Source organism: Charadrius vociferus, unplaced genomic scaffold (genome assembly GCF_000708025.1).
Source record: "Charadrius vociferus isolate BGI_N301 unplaced genomic scaffold, ASM70802v2 scaffold858, whole genome shotgun sequence".
NCBI lineage: Eukaryota > Metazoa > Chordata > Aves > Charadriiformes > Charadriidae > Charadrius > Charadrius vociferus.
In genome coordinates this window covers 3987137-4004349 of record NW_009649724.1, presented here as the reverse complement: position 1 = coordinate 4004349, position 17213 = coordinate 3987137, and the positions used below count along the sequence as shown (strand labels likewise).

At 56.4% G+C, this 17213-nt stretch overlaps 1 protein-coding gene across 1 annotated transcript in view; it reads right to left on the bottom strand.

Moving 5' to 3' along the window:
• The window catches only part of KIRREL3 (kin of IRRE like 3 (Drosophila)), a 160299-nt gene that overhangs the window by 1153 nt on the left and 141933 nt on the right, over positions 1 to 17213 (bottom strand). The window contains 6 exon segments of the mRNA XM_009890829.1: positions 5131 to 5172; positions 7120 to 7229; positions 11208 to 11315; positions 14439 to 14474; positions 15622 to 15820; positions 15925 to 16025. Coding sequence (XP_009889131.1) covers positions 5131 to 5172; positions 7120 to 7229; positions 11208 to 11315; positions 14439 to 14474; positions 15622 to 15820; positions 15925 to 16025 — 596 coding nt within the window.

Here is a 17213-nt window from a genome sequence, read left to right as displayed (position 1 = left end):
GTTGGGGTTTTTTTTCCTCCTTCTCTTTTTAGGACAGAAAAGGCCGGGCTGACGTGGAAAGTGAATTATTTAAATCTACTGCCGCGAGTGTTGGAGCCATTGGTTCCAACCAATGGTTTTGCCATTACCGCGATGCTGTAATTAACACGAAAGCCTTAATTTGATCTTTTTTTTTTGCCCACCCGACGCTGGCTCTTCTCAACGATTTGCCTCCTGGAGGCTTTACCCATCCCGGCGCCGCCAGCGCAGGGTTGGGGGACGACTTGTGCCGGCCCAGCGGGTCAGGAGGGGCTGGAGAAGCTCCTTTTGGTTTAATTTGAGTCAATTTTTACTCCCGTTGCTCCTTCGCAGTCCCCCGGAGAAGGATGCTGCCGCCCCGACGTACTGCCTTCTCCCATCTCTCCACCTCATTAATTTTCCTTTGAAGGCTGACCGTGATTGGGGGCGGCGGCGGGGTAAGGTACACATTAATTAGACCACGGCTTTAATTACCCTTCCTTCAGCAAAGTGGGGTTGTGCAGAAACTGAATAATTATCAACCAATTTCTTAGCTGCCCTTTTTTTTTAATCTTCTCCAGTATCGATCGCGCGCCTCCAGCCCGGTTTCTCTGCCCCGGCGCTGGGATCGCAGCCGCTCCCATCTCAGCCCCCCCCCAAAATCCTCTTTTATCGCCCAACTTCTCTTCTCCTTTTTAAACCGGGAAGCGGTTGTGGAAATTCACCCTGCAGCGCTTGCCGTTCATCTCCTGAAAGCCTTTGCTACGGCTATTAAATGCAATAAATTAAAGCACCTGAGTTTTCCTAGGGAAAAAAACCCACCCCTGTAACAGCCATTGATTTAGCAGGGGAAATACAAGCGGCACTGAGGGTTAAATTTTAAATTAAAATGGTAGGCGGAGGGTTTTTATTTCTCGCGCGCCAGCCCCGGCGACACCCTGACTGCCCTAAAGCATCGCTGCGAAGGCACGGGGTGGGGATGCACGCAGCCGTACGAAACCCAGCGGAAGAAAAGGAGAACAACCCACGTTCCCCTCCTTGGATTCGGCCGGTTTGCGGCGTGGCGGATCAGGGCTGGATCCGGAGACGGAGAGGGAACGGTCCCACTAGCGGCAAAACCTCCTTAGAATTAATAATTTGGGATTGACGGGGTGTTTCAAGCCATTTTAGGGCGCCTCTTGCGCTGATGGTTGGAACGATCCGGGCACGGGGATGCTCCTCCAGCCCCGTGGGGACTCTGCCCTTCGCCGGGGCCGGCAGGATGGTGCGGGTTCGGCTGCACCCCGTGGATTTGGGGGCTGCGACCGCCATCCCCACACCCCCACCGGGGCTTGCAGTGAGCCCCCGCGCCGTCAGAGGGCACCGAGCCCCCGCGCAAGAGGAGAGCGCCGGCCACAAAGCTCCATTGCATCACTTCGTTTCCAATTCCCGCATTACAGCCGGTCATTAACGCGACCTTTATTAAAGTTTGCGCGGCGGCTTAGCCCTGATGCGATCTCACGCCGTTAATTAGCAGGCGGCGGGACGCTCGTTAGCTCGCCTTCCTCTCTTCGCCGTCGCTGGGTAAACACGAGCGAGCTAACAAAGTTAACAAAAGTTAACTCCATTACCAATATTAATGGGGATTAGGAACGTGGAAGCAGCCGGGGAGAGGGAAATACATGAAAAAAGAGACCAGGAATGTCCGAGCACGTGGCAACGTCGCTTGCGGATGCTGGCACGGGATGCTCCACCATCACGCACAGGTTTTTTGGGTTTTTTTCCGGAGATGTGGTTTTCTCCAGCTGGGCTACGCCGCCACTATGCTTTGGTCCTTCGGCCACGTTGCTGCCGTGCAGCTGGCTGGCGATGAAGCCGCCCGTTAGAGCCGCGTGCCCACCATTCCTCCTCCTGCCGGCGCCGCCGAATCCAAGGGCACGGCTCAATCCCGGGAACGTCCTGCCAGGATTTAAGCCTGCTTGGCAGCGCCGCCAGCCTCTGCCATTCCAAGACCAGTGCACACCAGTTGGGGTGTCAAGCCGTCCCCGTTCCCCATGCCTAAACCTCACTGGTCCCTCCTGGACTGACACGGCTCGGGGATGCGACGAACTGCATCCGTAATCACCGCACTGCATCCGTAATGGCCAAAACTCCTTGCCTCAGTTTCCCCTCACATCAGCTTCGCTGCGCTGGCTCCTACCGCCAAGGCAGCGCGTCCCTACGAATCAAGGTGACGTCTCAAAGCAGGGAAACGGCACTTAAATTATGAAAAGAGCGCCCAGCTCCAGCGCCGTGCCTCCTAACCCTCCGCCCGCTGGAGCACTCCCTCATTTAACGCCGCCAAATGAAGCCGCTTTCAGCCGGGATGTCGAATCCGACAGACCGGATATTAAATTCTTTGCTTTCATTAGCGGAGACAATATGTTTTTGAAAACGCTGCTCCCTCCGGAGTGCCCGGCCGCGTCCCTGCGCATCCATCCAGACCTGGCAGGCTGGAGAGTGGGCCTCTCGCTCCGGGGAGGTTCTTCCCCCCTCCCTCCCCCCGTGTTTAATTATAACTTTTCCCACTCGTTGGGTAATTGGATGCCACTCGGCAGCACTTTCAAACTCGTGTGGGTCAAACCCTACCAGGGGCGAGGGACGGCGTTTTACCAGATTCCCGAGACGGCGGCTTCCTCTGCTCCCGGCGGGGACCGGCTGCCGCCGAGGAAACAATATAACCCCCTCCGCTGGGATTTCGCAGCCGGCCGAGGGTTTATCACCCTCAAACGCCGGCTCCTGCCTCGACCGCCCGGCGATGTGAGCTCCCACCGAGCGCCTGTGCCTCCTGGTGAAGCTGCGTCGCCTCATCCCCCCCAAAAACGCTGGGGTTTGGCTGGGCGCAGGCGGTGGTGGAGCGATGCGTACCAACCTGCGGTACGTTCTGCTGTACTTCTTGCATCCTTCTTCCTTTGGGAGCTTGCTGGGGTGGACGCCAGCTTCTCCGTGCTCGTACAGGGCTTAGCTTGATGGACCACACCACCTGAAGGTGTTGCCTGCCTTGAGCCAGGGAGACGTCCACGGCCAACGTCCAAACCTCGTGGTGGCCCAGCTCCGCCGTGACCCCAAAAAGCCCAAGCCATGAGCTGCAAACGTACATCCCCAACATTTTCACAGTCATTTTTTTTACATGGTGGGTCTTCTTCACATGATAGGACAAGAGGAAATGGCCTCAAGTTGCGCCAGGGGAGGTTTAGATTGAATATTAGGAAACATTTCTTCACAGAAAGGGTTGTCAAGCACTGGAACAGGCTGCCCAGGGAAGAGGTGGAGTCGCCATCCCTGGAGGGATTTAAGAGACGTGTAGATGTGGTGCTGAGGGACACAGTCTAGTGGTAACTTGGCAGAGTTGGGTTAATGGTTGGACTTGATCTTGAAGGTCTCTTCCAACCAAAACGATTCTCTGATTCTCCCTGGCTGGAGGAAGCATGGTCACTTGGAACATTTCTCGGGGAGACAGGCGGAGGAACTGATGCCGTGAGTGCTGGGCCACAGGTAGAAATGAGCCTCACCGGGAATTTCACCTCTGCTTTTTTGATTTGTCCTCTTCCGTGGGGATCTGAGCCGAGCTCTCGAGTGGAAAATGTGTCCGGTGTCAGATCTGCGGGCTGGGAACAAACTGGGAACATCCCTCAGAGCAGAGGGATAGAGGTTTTGGGATGGGGACAGGAAAGAAAGGTGGGCGAGGAAAAGACCGTCAGCTTGTCTACTGGATGGATTATTTTGATTGTTCTGCCCCAAATATGAACCAAAGGCGATGCCGGGGTCCACCTGACCGCACTGGACCCCCTTTGAGCTGGGATGCTCTTGCCTGCCGGTCATTTTGGGATCGTCTCTATCCCGATTGCTCCCGGCAGCGGGGACGGCTCCTTTAGGATCATCAGCCCCATTTCCCAGATGGGGAAACCGAGGCAGGGAGTCCAATCAGCCGGGAATAAACCCCGGTCGTGATAACAGAGGAGGTTACGCCACGGCGGAGCTCACGATGCCCTTCAACCCCCCTAATCACAGATCAGGCTCGGCCGAATTGGCGTGCTGATGCGATGCACCCTGGCAGGAGAGAGAGAAAGCCGCTGTTGTGATTTATTATTATTTTTTTTTTCCAGTCTCAGCCCCTTTAATGGGCTCTTTCGCCTCCAGCCACTGGCTGCTGTTTGCTTTCTGGCCCCCGCGGACTGGCAGCCTTTCCCCTGCCCGTAGGCAGCGCCTGGCAGAACTGCTAACGGGGAGAACGGCGCTGAGACAACGTGAACATATGCAAATCAGACAGCACGACGTGTATCCTAAGGTGTTAATGAATTTAGAGATGCATGAATAATTATTTGTGAAAAGCACGGAGAGCCGCGGAGGTCACAGATGGCTGGAGAATAACAAATGCAATAGCATTTCGGGGGGGAAGAAAGAAGTCACGCCGGCGCTCTGCAGCCAGAAACGCTCCGGCAAAGCGGAGAGGCGGTGGGAAACGGAGGAGCGAAGGCACCATCCGTGGTGCAGAGGGGTGGATCTCCGTTCCCGAAGCTTGGAAGGAGCGGGTCGGGCCGTGCTGGACCTCAGGGGCTCGGCCAAGGGTCCGGGCTGGGGAGCGAAAAGGCTGATGGCGAAGCAGCAAAGGCGTTGAGCAGAGGGGAGCTGTTTGCAAGCGTGGCTTGCTTTTCGTTAACATCTGCATTAATGATCTCTCCGCGCGAGCACCCAGCATGGTAATGAAATTCGCAGTTGATATTAAACCGCAAGGTGTTATGAACATTGTTGAGGGCAAGGAGATCGTTTCAAAGGATGCAGTCGAGGTTGAACCCGGGTTAAAAATACCCGGGAAGGCAAACGAAGAAGCGGTGGGGGAAATAACGCTGGTACGGGGAGGAGGGAGAGCGGGAAAGTCTTGGGGTGAGGGTAGGGAGCAAGCGAGGGGTGCCGGAGAGGTCGCATCACCCCTCTTTAGCAAGGATGATTTTTTTTTTAACTTGCTCCATCATTTCATTGCCAAACTCGGAGCCTTTTAGCAGGAATCTGTTCAGCAGCCGAAGCCTGGGTCTCCAACGGCCGGAGGAGGATGCTCGCACCGGCTGTTGGAAACAGCGAGGAGGGGGATGAGAGAGAGCGGGGGCCCCCGGGGGCTGCGAGGAGAGAAGAAATTGGGAATTATTCACCGCGATTGCTCTTGTCATGGGCAAATGAGGATGGGGAGGCTCCGGTCCAAGCAGGGAAGGGGCTCTCATGTCTTCTCCCTGCCAGGTGGGATGTCCCAGCTGGTGCCAAGTCCGCCCAGCGTCAGAGTCAGAGACTACGGACCATCTTGTCCAACCTCTTGGACAGCTTGGATCCAACAGTGTTATTTCCAGCTGATGTATCTTCAGGAAAAGCGCCTGGATTTGGCCAGGAGAGGGGAAGAATCGCCTTCTCTTGGTCCAGCAGCCAGGCTCTTACGTTCTGACACGCGGTATCCGAAAGTCCTCAACTTTGCCTACCCTGTTCACGCTTTATACCGTGTGGTAACAGAACCACCTCTCGGAAGTCTCGCTGATGAGCTAAAACACATGAGCTCTGTAAACCTCATTTTTTCCCCTGGCTACCAAATCGATGCTGTCATTTTTTTCTGCACCATTTCCATCCTGCCAGCATCCTTATTGAAACGTGCCCACCGCAGCTCTGCACGGCTCCGGTACCAGGCTCGTCAAGGGCACACGTTGCTGTGAAATCACCTTCTGGCTCCGGCAAATGATCTAAGAAAGTCCCCGCGATGTCTTGCAAGATCCCGTGCACGGCCTCCCACAACCGTCCTCTTCCTCGTGTACTCATCGGTGGTCAACGTCCTTTGTGTGCCTTCACTGCTGAGCCTTCGTGCGTGCTTCCAGCTTGGTGGTGAAGGTCTCGAGTGGCATTTGGGCCATCAACCCCTCCTTTGGAAGCCAGATCTGGGCTTGGCGCTGTTGAGCGCTGTCTCTCCAGATGGTGGTACAGCTTCCTCTGGAGAGGAAGCTCCGAGCCAGCGTCCCAGCCTCCTCTGTCCTTCCACCGAGTAAAGCCTTGCGAATCCCGCTGTGGATCTGCAGACCCCGTGGGGCAAAGCGCTGCTGGCAGCGAAGGGTCTCGCGCAGAAACCTCGGCGGTGCTGGGATAACACGCCAGATCTCCATCTCCTTGGCATTTCGAGGCTCCCTTGCTCTACATGTCCACCGGCAGACATCGGTTCTGCCCACCCTACGACACTCAGCCTTCCCTTTCCACCGGTAATTCATCGATTGGCTTTTGCAGGCAGAGCATACCGATGCTTACAAGTGCTGCCCAAAAAATCAGAAGGGTTAGAGCACCCACCAGCCTCCAAAGCAGCCTCCAGCCTCTTCAATCCCTTCTTCTTTCCCATTGGCTTTTTTTCTTTTTTTTTTTTCCCCCCTCACCTTTTACGGCCGCGCGGCTTTCTGCGGCTCGCCTTTCCTTGCCATTTGCTCGGCTTGTATTTGTCACCTACGACATGACACCGGCAAGCAAAAGCAAAGGCAAATTAGGGCTGAGACACGGCCAACAGCGGTGGCACCAGCGAGAGGAGCAGAACCGCACGGACGCGTCGGTCCACGGGCTGAAGCTGAATTTTCCAGGCTCTCACCCATCAGCGTCTTGCCCTGCCCGTGTCTTTCGGTCCCCTCGGGCAAAGGCAGAGGTGTCACCTCAGGAAGGTGACACCTCCCAGGTTACACCAATCTGCCACCAACTGTGTGCACACACGTTATTTTTGCACATCTAACTCCCTAAAGCGCGGCCAGGAGAGCGCAGTTCTCGCTGGTTAATTAGCTTATTATTATATTGTGCTCACCTATTGCGTGTCTACTTGCAGTTTGCACCACGTGAGGTGGCAAATTTGCTTTGCAATTAGCCCGGCGGGCAGCTGGGCTCCCGCAATAAACCTCTCCCAGCTCTCCCTCCTCATTAGCAAAGTTTCACTCGAGGAGGTTTTATGGCAGGAGAATGTGTATCTCAAGAGCAAGATTTTTGGAAGAGCATCCTCGCCTTGAGTGGGGATTACAGCACTGAACTACATGTGCCCGGGCTCATTACCATCAAACACTTACCCAGAGTAATTGCTTACGGGGAGAAGTAGTAAATCCTTACCATCAGCTGCTTGATGGTTGGGTGCTCCTCCGTCTCCCTGCCCGAGGCCGGCTCCTTGTGTACGATCTCCACGCGGATATCGTTCTTGGCAGAAACCACACCTTTCAGATCTGGACGAAGAGGGAGAGGGAGAAGGGGTTAGTGGAAGGCAATCGTGGAACGTCCTCAGGGACCCGACTGATTGCCGAACACGTCCAGCCCCACCGGGGAAAATTAACCCTGGCTCAACAAGCGCATCCGAGAATTCGGGGGAGCGGTATTTGCATTGCTATAAGGTATCGGCACGGCAAACCTTCGCCTCTGGGCAGCTCAGGTTCCTATTTTAATTCCTCGGGGACTTGGTTAGTCCCTGCCGCGCTCATGGTGCCGTTAAGAGGGGTTGGGCTGCAGCAGGACTGCTCGAACAGATGGTGGGCTCTTTGTCCAGACCTCTGATCTACAGCGTATGCTCGGGGAGCACATGAAATACTGCTCCTGAGGGACGTACCGCCTCTTCCCTGGCACTGGGAAGCCCCTGAGAAAAGCCTTCCCCAGGTTTGGGGGTGCAGATACATATGGAAAAGGCCAAGCAATGAACAAAGACGTAGCCAGGGCTTTGGGAATGACAAAATCATCCCTGGCTGCTGCTCCAAGCAGGCTGTTTTCACGCAGGGTGGAGAGAGAAACATTTCTGGAGAGACTCTCTGCCTTCCCTGAAGGTGTCAGGCGTGCTTTGAAGAAGTCATTTCAGCAAAATTAAACCAAAGAGACCGAGCAGCAGGAGCAGAAACGGCCAGGCGAATCCGAGATGAAAAGCAGAGATAGATGGATGCAAATCTGAGCAGCGAGATCTAAACAGTTCCCAGCTTTGAAGCCGGGCTCCAGCCCACGATCTGGCTCTCGCCTCCCAGGATGGCTGCGCCAACCCTCCCGGACCCAAAACCGCCTTGAACCGCCGGGCTCGTCAGATCTACCTCCAGCCGAAGGAACAGACGGCGTCCGGCACCAACTCAGTCCAGCAAAGGCCGGACCGCGCGGGGAGACGGCCATTTTATCGGTAAACCAAACTGAATCACGCAACCGAGACCGGCTTGAAGCTCCATCCTTGAATTAATCTGGCGCAGCAGCCCCTGCCCTCGATATCTGCGGCCCTGCTGGCCCCCACAGACACCTCCAAGTCTCAGGGTGCAAGGCAAAGGGTTTCGCTGGGAAGTTACTACGGCTTTTTCGTATTTTTTTTCCTGCTGGGACCACGTTGCTGGCGCTGGAGCCTCCGTCTTTAATCACAAGGAGAAGCTAATTACCGTCTTGCACATCCTCTCCCAGGAGTGTTCCCCCTTAAATAACTCTGGGCCGTTAAGTCACCAAAGATACAACAACAGATGTGCAGTAAAGCCTTTTTTTTTTTTTTTTTTCTTCTCTTTTCCAGGTAAGAAATGGCCTCCAGCTCCAGCCCAGCACTGGCTTTTCCTTGCATTTCCCCAAAGCAAGGCCAGGAATTGCCACCCCCAGTGCCACCAGCTGTGGCCGGTTGCAGCCATCAGGAGATGCCTTCTACCAGAGTTACCGCTGGGTCACCTTGTCCCCTCCGCCGGGAGCCGTGCGGAGCCGTCCCTGCAGCCCGCCGGCGGGTTTTGTTCGCAGGCTGTTGTTTTAAATGACGCAACAACGCTCCGGTATTTGTCCTGGGAGAGGAATCTGCAGTCGTCCCGGTAGGAAACGAGTCCCTCCTGATATCCGCGTGGTCCCACCACTCCTGAGCTGATCTCTGTAATACCTCTGCTGATTTCACACCGCTAACCGTGATGAAAGTCCTTTCCTTGCCTTCTCAGCCCGGTGTTTCTACCTACCTGTTTCTACCTACCGCTGGAGATAGCAGCCACAGCATCCAGTTTGCGTTAGCACCCTCAAAACTGGGATAAAAGCCCTTTGCCATGGGATAGCCCAGTCCTGCCCTGCAGGGTTTGGCACCCCGAGTGTCGTTCGAGAGCTGGTTTAGCTGCTGATGCTCCCAGCTCCTCCCAAAACCAGGGAGGTACCCTGTTTTGGCAGCTCCGAGCGGCTTTTGGAGCCACGTGATGGGGGACCGAGTGGTCCCACCACCACCAGTACCCCTACCTGCACCCAGGATTTGTTTCGTGAGCATCACGGCATCCCGCTCCTCTCGAGCATCAGCCCCGGTGAGCACCCGGCAAAGCGTCTGTTACCAAACTGGTGTCCCTGGTTGGGTCCAGCTCCCCGGGAAAGGTTGAGCTGTTCCTCCTCCTATGTCACTTTGGGGAGGGGACGGAGATCGGGGAGCGCATCTTGGCTGATCCCGTGGATGCCCTTTTCCAGCTTGCTTGCTCTGATCCCGAAGCGAAGTAGCAAAGAAGCCCTGTGGGAAGCACAGGGACCCGCGCTCCGCTCCAGGGACACCGTAGACCTTTCCCTAGGACAGGGCCACCAGGGACTCCGCAGCATCCTACACTGCAGGAGGTGCCGAAGGACAGCAGCGGGGCAGGGAGCGCGCTGGGATGATGCCCAGATCCAGCAGCTCGTTGCATATAAGAAACTAAAAAGTCCTTTCTAAGCGGGACAGCGCTGGAAACACGGCGGAGAAAAGGGACTTCAAACACTGCCATGCCACCACGTCCCCAGTACCCTCTTCCCTGTACGTATCCTCCCACCCCTAGGAAGGAAAATGCCTTTTATTCCTGATTTACCACCGGCAATCCAAGGAACGGATCACACAAGGCATTTGGGTGGGATGGGGTTGTCCCCTCTTGGAAGAACAAGCTTTACTTTGTCCCCCAAGTCCTCCCCACCCTCTGCACGCTTCCACCTTGTGAGGTGTTCTAGAACCGGGCACTTGCTCCACGTCTCTCATCTGTTGTCACGGCATTAGCGTTAAATCGTTTGTCCTGTAAAGAACCCCGCACCATCTGATTACATCAAATAAGAGGAAGATAACGAACCGCATGCTCTCCCCCCTGCTCCAAATGATGCGGCGTGGGGAAAACACGGCCGGTGACATCTGGCCATTGACATGGTAACACGGTTTTGCCCCGATCTTGGGTCCCTTCCATTCGCAATCCTTCCCCAAAAAGCAAGATTAATGACCGCCCCGCCATTTAATTTGTTAATACTCGCTAACGGAGGCTGCAAGAGTTCAAAAAACCAGGGAAAGGCATCATTATCGCTCTTAAAATTAAACACATTTCTGCCGCGGGAGGCCGTACGTTCATACCCAACTCCAGGAGGAGCCCAGCGTCTTTGATTGGTGTGCAAACGATCAAGAGAAACAGGGGGAAAATAAGCAGAAAAAGAGAAGTGACTGGGTTTGCTGGCACACGCACAGAGAGCTTGGCGTCGCAGCATCCGTACCGTGCGTCCCCCGAGCCCGGAGCACCGTCGAGTATCTCCTCTTCTCCCCCGCGGCCTGAGATGCTCCAGACAATCACGCTGGTTTGATGCCTTTTCATTTAGCCAACAATCCTCCTTTTATTTCCCGGTGGTTTTTTTAATGAAGCAACACGACGCCACGCTGTTTACTCCTCCTTCTCCTCTACCTGCGTCTCTAATGTCGCTTTAACTTGTATTCCCACCGCAGCCAGGCTTTAAAACCCACATGTCCCATGTAAAAGCCCTCAGCTGGCTCTAATTTCCCACTTGGAAATACGCATTTTACATTGAGAAAACGGACTTGAACCAGAAGCAGAAGAGAGAGCGTGAACCGAGGAGGGTTTTTAAGCCCCGACGCGGCACGGCGAGGACGCTTCTCGCTCTTGGACGTCAGGATGTCTCCAAGGGAGGGATTAAAAGCAGCTTCCTTTGCAATCCCTTCGCCCCCAGGACACCCCTGCACGCCTCCTGTGTTGTTAACAGGGATTAGTGTCGACTGTGACATATTTTCCCACGTTCTCCGAAACCCTTTCCCTTTCCCTGCCGTCAGCAGCCCAGTGGCGCCGACCATTTGGAAGACCAACACGAGGAGCAGATTGCGCCGGCGCCACATCAGTAAATTCAACCTCTGATTTCTTTGCAGCCCACCCTGATGATCCCCCTGCCCGGTTCCCACCCCAGCCCTACCCGAAGGGATGCAGCGGGGGGCCCGGGGAGACACTTACTCCTCTGGGAACGGGCACAGCAGAAGGCGACGATGGTGGCCATCAACACCAGGAACGCCACGCCAGCCCCCACGGCCACTCCGATGATCACCGCCATCGGCACTGACTCTGCAAGAGGAAGGAGAGGGAGCATGAAGCCGGGATGAAGGTCGGAGAGACGGCTTTCCCCCAAGGGACCCACCCCCGGCTACCGGAAAGCGGCTCGGTGATGAGCCTGGGGAGGGTTTTGGGGCCGAGTGGACCTCCTTTCCCGCTCCCTCGTCCCTGCGCAGGTGACACCAGCACGGGCTGCCCGTGGGACGCTGGCGCACGCTGCAATTTGTGCGAGCTCTGACCTCTCTGTGCCTCAGTTTCCCCTGGGAGGGCGAGAAGAGGAGGGAGCCAGAAGAGCGGGCTAACAACTGCTCTCGACAGCACCCTGCGGGTTAATGAACGAGTAGCTCTAAAGGATGAAAAGTGCAAAAAGAAGACGGCGTGTGAATATTATTAAGAAAGGGAAACGGCGTCGGGGCAGGCTGGGAGAAAGGTTAGAGCTGGGATGGAGGGATGGAGTCGGGCACCGAGCCTCCCTGCGGCTGTCTTAGCTGACACCGGGAAGTATATACGGATGAATTAACCTGAGAGCCATCACTCACAGCCTCTGCCTGTTTTATATCCCCATCTCCCGCCTTCGCCCTCGGTTTCCTCGACCCCTGAGGGTGCTACAGGGACTGGGAGGGGAGGGACGAGCAGAGGCCAGGCGGGCGAGGGCTGCGGGGTGGGGATGTGCGGGCAGGGCTCTGCGGAGGCGACCCGGCGGAGCAGAGCTTGCCGCAGAGCGCAGGTTAGGCGCTCGCATCCTTCTGCCTACAATAACTGTACAGTTGGGTTCCCGGCGGGGCTTTCAGACCGTGGCTCAGGCAGCAAAGCTGATTTATTCGCCCAGATCCAGGCGGCAGCTTGCGAGGTGCGGGGAAGGCGGAATATGAAATCCCGTTTACGGTGAGAGGGTCAGATTCGCAGCCCAAGAGCCTTGTTATCTCCCTGCTCAGTTCCTCCGGTCCCTCAAAACCCAACTCCTACTTAACGGCGAGGGTTGGGTTGGTGCCGGCTCTCTGGGTTATTGCCAGGCAGCCACAGGCAGCGCTCCCACTCGCAGGACACCGGAGCTGTGGGTACCACAAATCGCCTTCGCTGGCTGGGATGATAAACCGCATCCCGAAGACCATCTCTCCGAAAGCAGTATGTATCTATAGGTCCCCATTCCTGTTCTTTCTGAACACCCCATAGGCTCTTGTGAACCCCCAGCGGGCCAAAAGAGGGGTAACCCTTTCCGGCTAAGTCGGGTGAGTGTGTCCTCACCTCCTTCCTGCACTCCTCCAACGCGTCTTTTCTCCTTGGGGGCCCTGCCTTGGAAACGGGTGGGATGAATTTAGGGAACAAAGGATGCAGAGAGGTGGTCCTCTTTCCTCCTGGTCTGTGCGGGCGGGGGACGTGAATGCTGCTGGACCACGGGGACACATGGGACACGTTTGCTGAGAAGCAAAGCCCGGCAGCCTGGTGGCTGACACTTGATGGGGTGACAAGGATTTCTCGTTGTCCACCGGCGTGGAGCTGGTGTTGATCACGAATTTCATCCCGGACCTGAGATCACAGATCCCGCCTGTGACTTTCAGCCTTTCTAAGGGGCACGCCTCCTTTACTGGTGGGACTGGGAGGAGTCATACTTCCACCAGCATCTTTCCCGTGTAGTCAGCAAAGGGTTTCTTCACTGCTATCTAAATCCCTGCTGGGGCAGGGGAGTTATAAAGCCAATTCATGTTACCCTTTAGCGGTGACCGTGAGGCCTCGTGGGTCCTGAGCCCAACTTTGAGAACTGCAGGGTGATAAAAAAAAAAAAAGGTTGAGTTCAGCCTCTTTGGCTCACATTTGATCTAAAAAGAGCCTTTAATCTTCCCTGCTTAGCTTGTTGTTTCAAGTGATTCGGTTGGTGGTTTATGCTGATGCTTTTCAGTTTCGGGCTCGCTCATGAATTTTCTGCCTGGGCCTGCTGGTCCCTTGATGTGTCCCTTATCTCTCAAGCTGGGCCACTGGCAACATGAGTCACCACTGAGTGGACCACCAAACCCGCTGACAGTGCTCACCGGTTCCGGAATTCCCCTGGGTCCCCCCCCCCGCGCCGTGAAAAGGCAAGTCCCTTGAGCGCTCTGCAGCCTTGAGCTGGAGCTCCAGTACCAGATGCTGGAGCTCCACTACCAGATGTGGAGCTGGTTCCAGCTGCACCGAGGAGCTCATCCTAAAACCAGCATCCTCCAACACACCAGCTGAGCCACAGCAAGAAGAAACTGGGATTTTCTTGTCCGGGTAGGCTGAGGTCACCTGCTAGGCAGTGCTCCCGCTGCTGGTGGGAACTCACTGTGGGATTTTTGCAAGTGGGGACCGCGGAGCAAGAGGGTGAGGAGACAGGAGACTGAGCGCTTGCTGGTTCTCCGCTTTTGGGGAGCGGGATCTGCGATGCGGAGCTGAGCGAGAAGGAGGTAGCGATGGTGAATGACGCTGCTTGAAGATGATGGGGGATCATGCAGGGAACGGGGTGGGGAAAGTGCCTGGGGCTCTCCTGGGCTGCAAAAAAAAAAGGTGACTGCAAAGGGGCAGTGACAGGGACCAGCGGCTGGGATGATAAATCGTGTCCTGAAGAGAAGGGCGAGCTGTCGAGGAGCAGTTTGCTGGCTACGCTCTCCCCCATAAACCCTGCTCAGGCACAGAAGATGAGGCAGGAACAAGGGCAGCACATCCCGCAGCATCTGCCCAAATACGCCTTCAGCGCTGCTCTGGCTGCTGGCTCGCGCTCTCCCAGGATGCTGAGACAAGCTGATGTCTGCGAACGACCCTGGAAACTTGTACCTCTCCCTCTTTTTTTGCCCCGTAATAGCACTTAAGTGGTCCCTTTCGCAGCACTTTAAAACGCAGCTGCGTAATATTATCCCCCTCTCTGGCTGGGGAGCTGGGGCACAGAAAGGCAGCGTTGCTTTGCAGAGCGGGTCAGTGGCAGAGCGGAGACCAGACCGCTCCAGTTTCCCAGTCCGTGCCCCAGTCACTGCCCTGCGGCTTTCCTACGCCCCTTCCTGCCCTGCCCAGCCCTGCCTGCCCTGCCGGAAAGCTGCCGGGCCAGGAGGAGGAGGACGTCGAGTCCTCAGGTGTGGTAACGGCTGGGGACGATTCACATTCACCGTCAGCTCATGATTTCCATACCTGCTTGAATACCAGCTCCTGATTTCATTTCCGTACCTGTTTGAAAATAAAGCAAGTGTCCACAGCCTTGCACAGCCCAAGCGCACACGCCGGTCTTCCTGAGCGCTCAGCCCTCTGCTCCGCTTTCCGCTCCGAGCACAGGGATGTCCCCATGAAGGGGGTGTCCTCTGCCACCCTACGGCATCCTCGGCCACCCTACGGCGTCCCCCTGCCTAGGGCAGGGATGTCCCCTTGCATCGCCTCGCAGGGATGCTCGGATCTCGGATGCGGAGCCGGCTGTGGACTTGGATGCTGCGTTGCCAGCTCCGACCCGACTCGGCTGCCCGGCCACCCTCCGCCGGGACCCAGGCATGCCGCTGAGCGCTCCCGCTGACTGGCAGACGACCTGGAAAAACCACTGGCTCTGTTTGCATTGGAAGAAGCCCAAGGCTAATTTTAAGGGGTTCATTTAGCTCTGATTTAATCTGGACGGCAGCCTTGCCTATAAATCACGGCTTAATGAGAACAATCCACCTGCCTGCCCTGGCATTTAATAAAATAGAAGAGAACTGGAGTCCCTCCAGGAGCTAAGCGTTCCTCACAAAAGCCATCTCCCTCCCTCGCTATGGAGAGCCCCGAGAGTGGAAATCCCCCTGGCCATCCCCTGGGAATGGCTCGAGGTGCCTTCGAGGCTGGGTGGGTAAGCCCAGCCCTTCAAAACACGTGCTGGCATCGTGTTGGTGGCTGGTGACCAGGGTGGAAGGTTGCCACCAGCCCTAACACCTTCCTCCCACTCCTATCATCGTGGCGCAGCGGGGTCTGGGAGGAGCAGCCGTTCCTGCTTCTCTAAGGTTATAAATGATCCTCCAGCCTGCGGCAGTGCCGTGGGGCAGGGAGCCAGGGGTGCGGGATCGGCCCGTGCCCTCCAACTACAGCAGGACAGGCAAAGTGGGGCAATACCGTATCAAGCAGAGACTTTGCAGGGCTTGTCCCACGTCCCGACCCTCTGCCAGGACCAGGTACCCCAAGGATGCAATCTTACAGCTAGCACAGCCGGAGCATTTTCACCGTCCTTCCTACTTTCCTTTTTTTGAGTTTTTCTGAGCATCTCCTGCCTCTCACAGCATCTCCCCACTCTTACAGCCCGGCCAGGTGCTAATTCCCGTTGCCTGACACCCCCCACCGGCTCCTCAGCGATGCCCACCTTGCTCTTTGAGCCGGATGATCTCCGTGTCGGAGCCGAAGCTGTTCCAGGCGGTGCAGTTGTAAATGGTTTGGAAATCAGCCCGGACGATGTTGCTGATGGTCAGCGTGGAGATGACGCCTTCATCCGTACTGACCGTCTCCACCGTGTAGCGCCCAGAGGTCCCAGACTCCAGCACGTTCTCCTTCCAGGACCAAGCCTGCCAAGCAGGAGAGAGGGGTCAGCCTGGGGGGCAGATTTGCCCGCTTTAGGGCACCCTAAGGTGTGCGGGGCACCCACCGTGCCCCATGGGATGCTACTCACAATTCGGTCCGGCGGCGGGGTGCTGCGGATGAAGCACTTGATCTGCCCTTTCTGGCCGTGCAGAGCGTGCTGCGTCTGGGTGCTGGAGATGATGGGCGGCCCTGCAAGAGAGAGGAGAGGGCTGCTGGCATCTCGCATAGGTGCCTGCATCACCGGTGGCAATGTTGGGGGGTGACAGCAGGGCCAAGGAGGGACATCAGAGTCCCCCTTTGAGGGGCAGGGATGGAGCAACAGCTCCCTCGCCTCCTGTGGTGAGGAAGAACACAGAGTGGGGGCTTTGCTTTAAGGGTCTGCTGGTTTTCTAGAAAGCACCAGGGTCTCCCCATCTCTGCTCCCACATCCTTGACGCTGGACGGCGATTAAGTCACCCTGTGGAAATCTCCTTGGCGAACCTGGCTCCTGAGATGGGCTGTTTGCTCCAAAAGCAAAGCAAAAGCCCACCTGGTCTTCCTCTTCTGCGCTCTCCCGGGTTTGTTAAGCAATCGTTACACTAATTGCTCCCCAGGGGGTTGAGGAAGTGGGAGGAGGGCAGAAGGAGGCACTGATGGGCAGCTGCTACCTGCAAAGCACCATCAGTGACCTGCAATGAGCCTGCCCGATCCGGTGGAGAAACTTCTGCTGGAAAAACCTTGGGACCCCATCAGCTGGGCTCGCTTGCACTGTTGGGATGTCGCAGGAGCCCAGCCTGGCTGGGAGAAGGTTCTCCCTGAGCGATACGAGGCCGAACGCATCGGCTGAGCCGGCTTCTAAAGGGAAATGTCCTTGTCCTGCCTTAATGGACATCCTGAAGACACAGCTGGGAGAAAAGGGGTTGGAAAGGAGAGTGTGGCTTGATGGGATCAGTGTCCCCCCCATTCTTCCGACAGTCCTGCGGGGGGCGGACACCTCCCCCCGAAGAGGGGTTCACCCCAAGGGAGCGGCACCAGAGCTGGGATGCTAATTGCTGTTTATTACCCTCCTTAATTAAAGCAGATTTGCATTTCTGTGAGCGGCTTGCTGCTGGCAGAAAAGAAAATAGCAACAAGCCGGGCTGCCTTCAGGCAGCGGGATGCAGGCAGGCAGCGCAGAGCAGGGAGAAGGAGGAGGCAGGGGCTGGAAGATGTCCCCTCGCCCCAGCTCAGCTATTTCGGATGTTCACTCTGGGTTGTCGCTCCTGGTTTCGAGCCTGTGGCTGGGTTTGTCAGAAAATACAGCCTTGCCGTCATGCCCTCCCCACGCACGCGTGCGCGGAGCGACGTGCAAACGCGCTGCAAACACCATCGGGCTCCGGACTGGCCACGCAAAGTGGA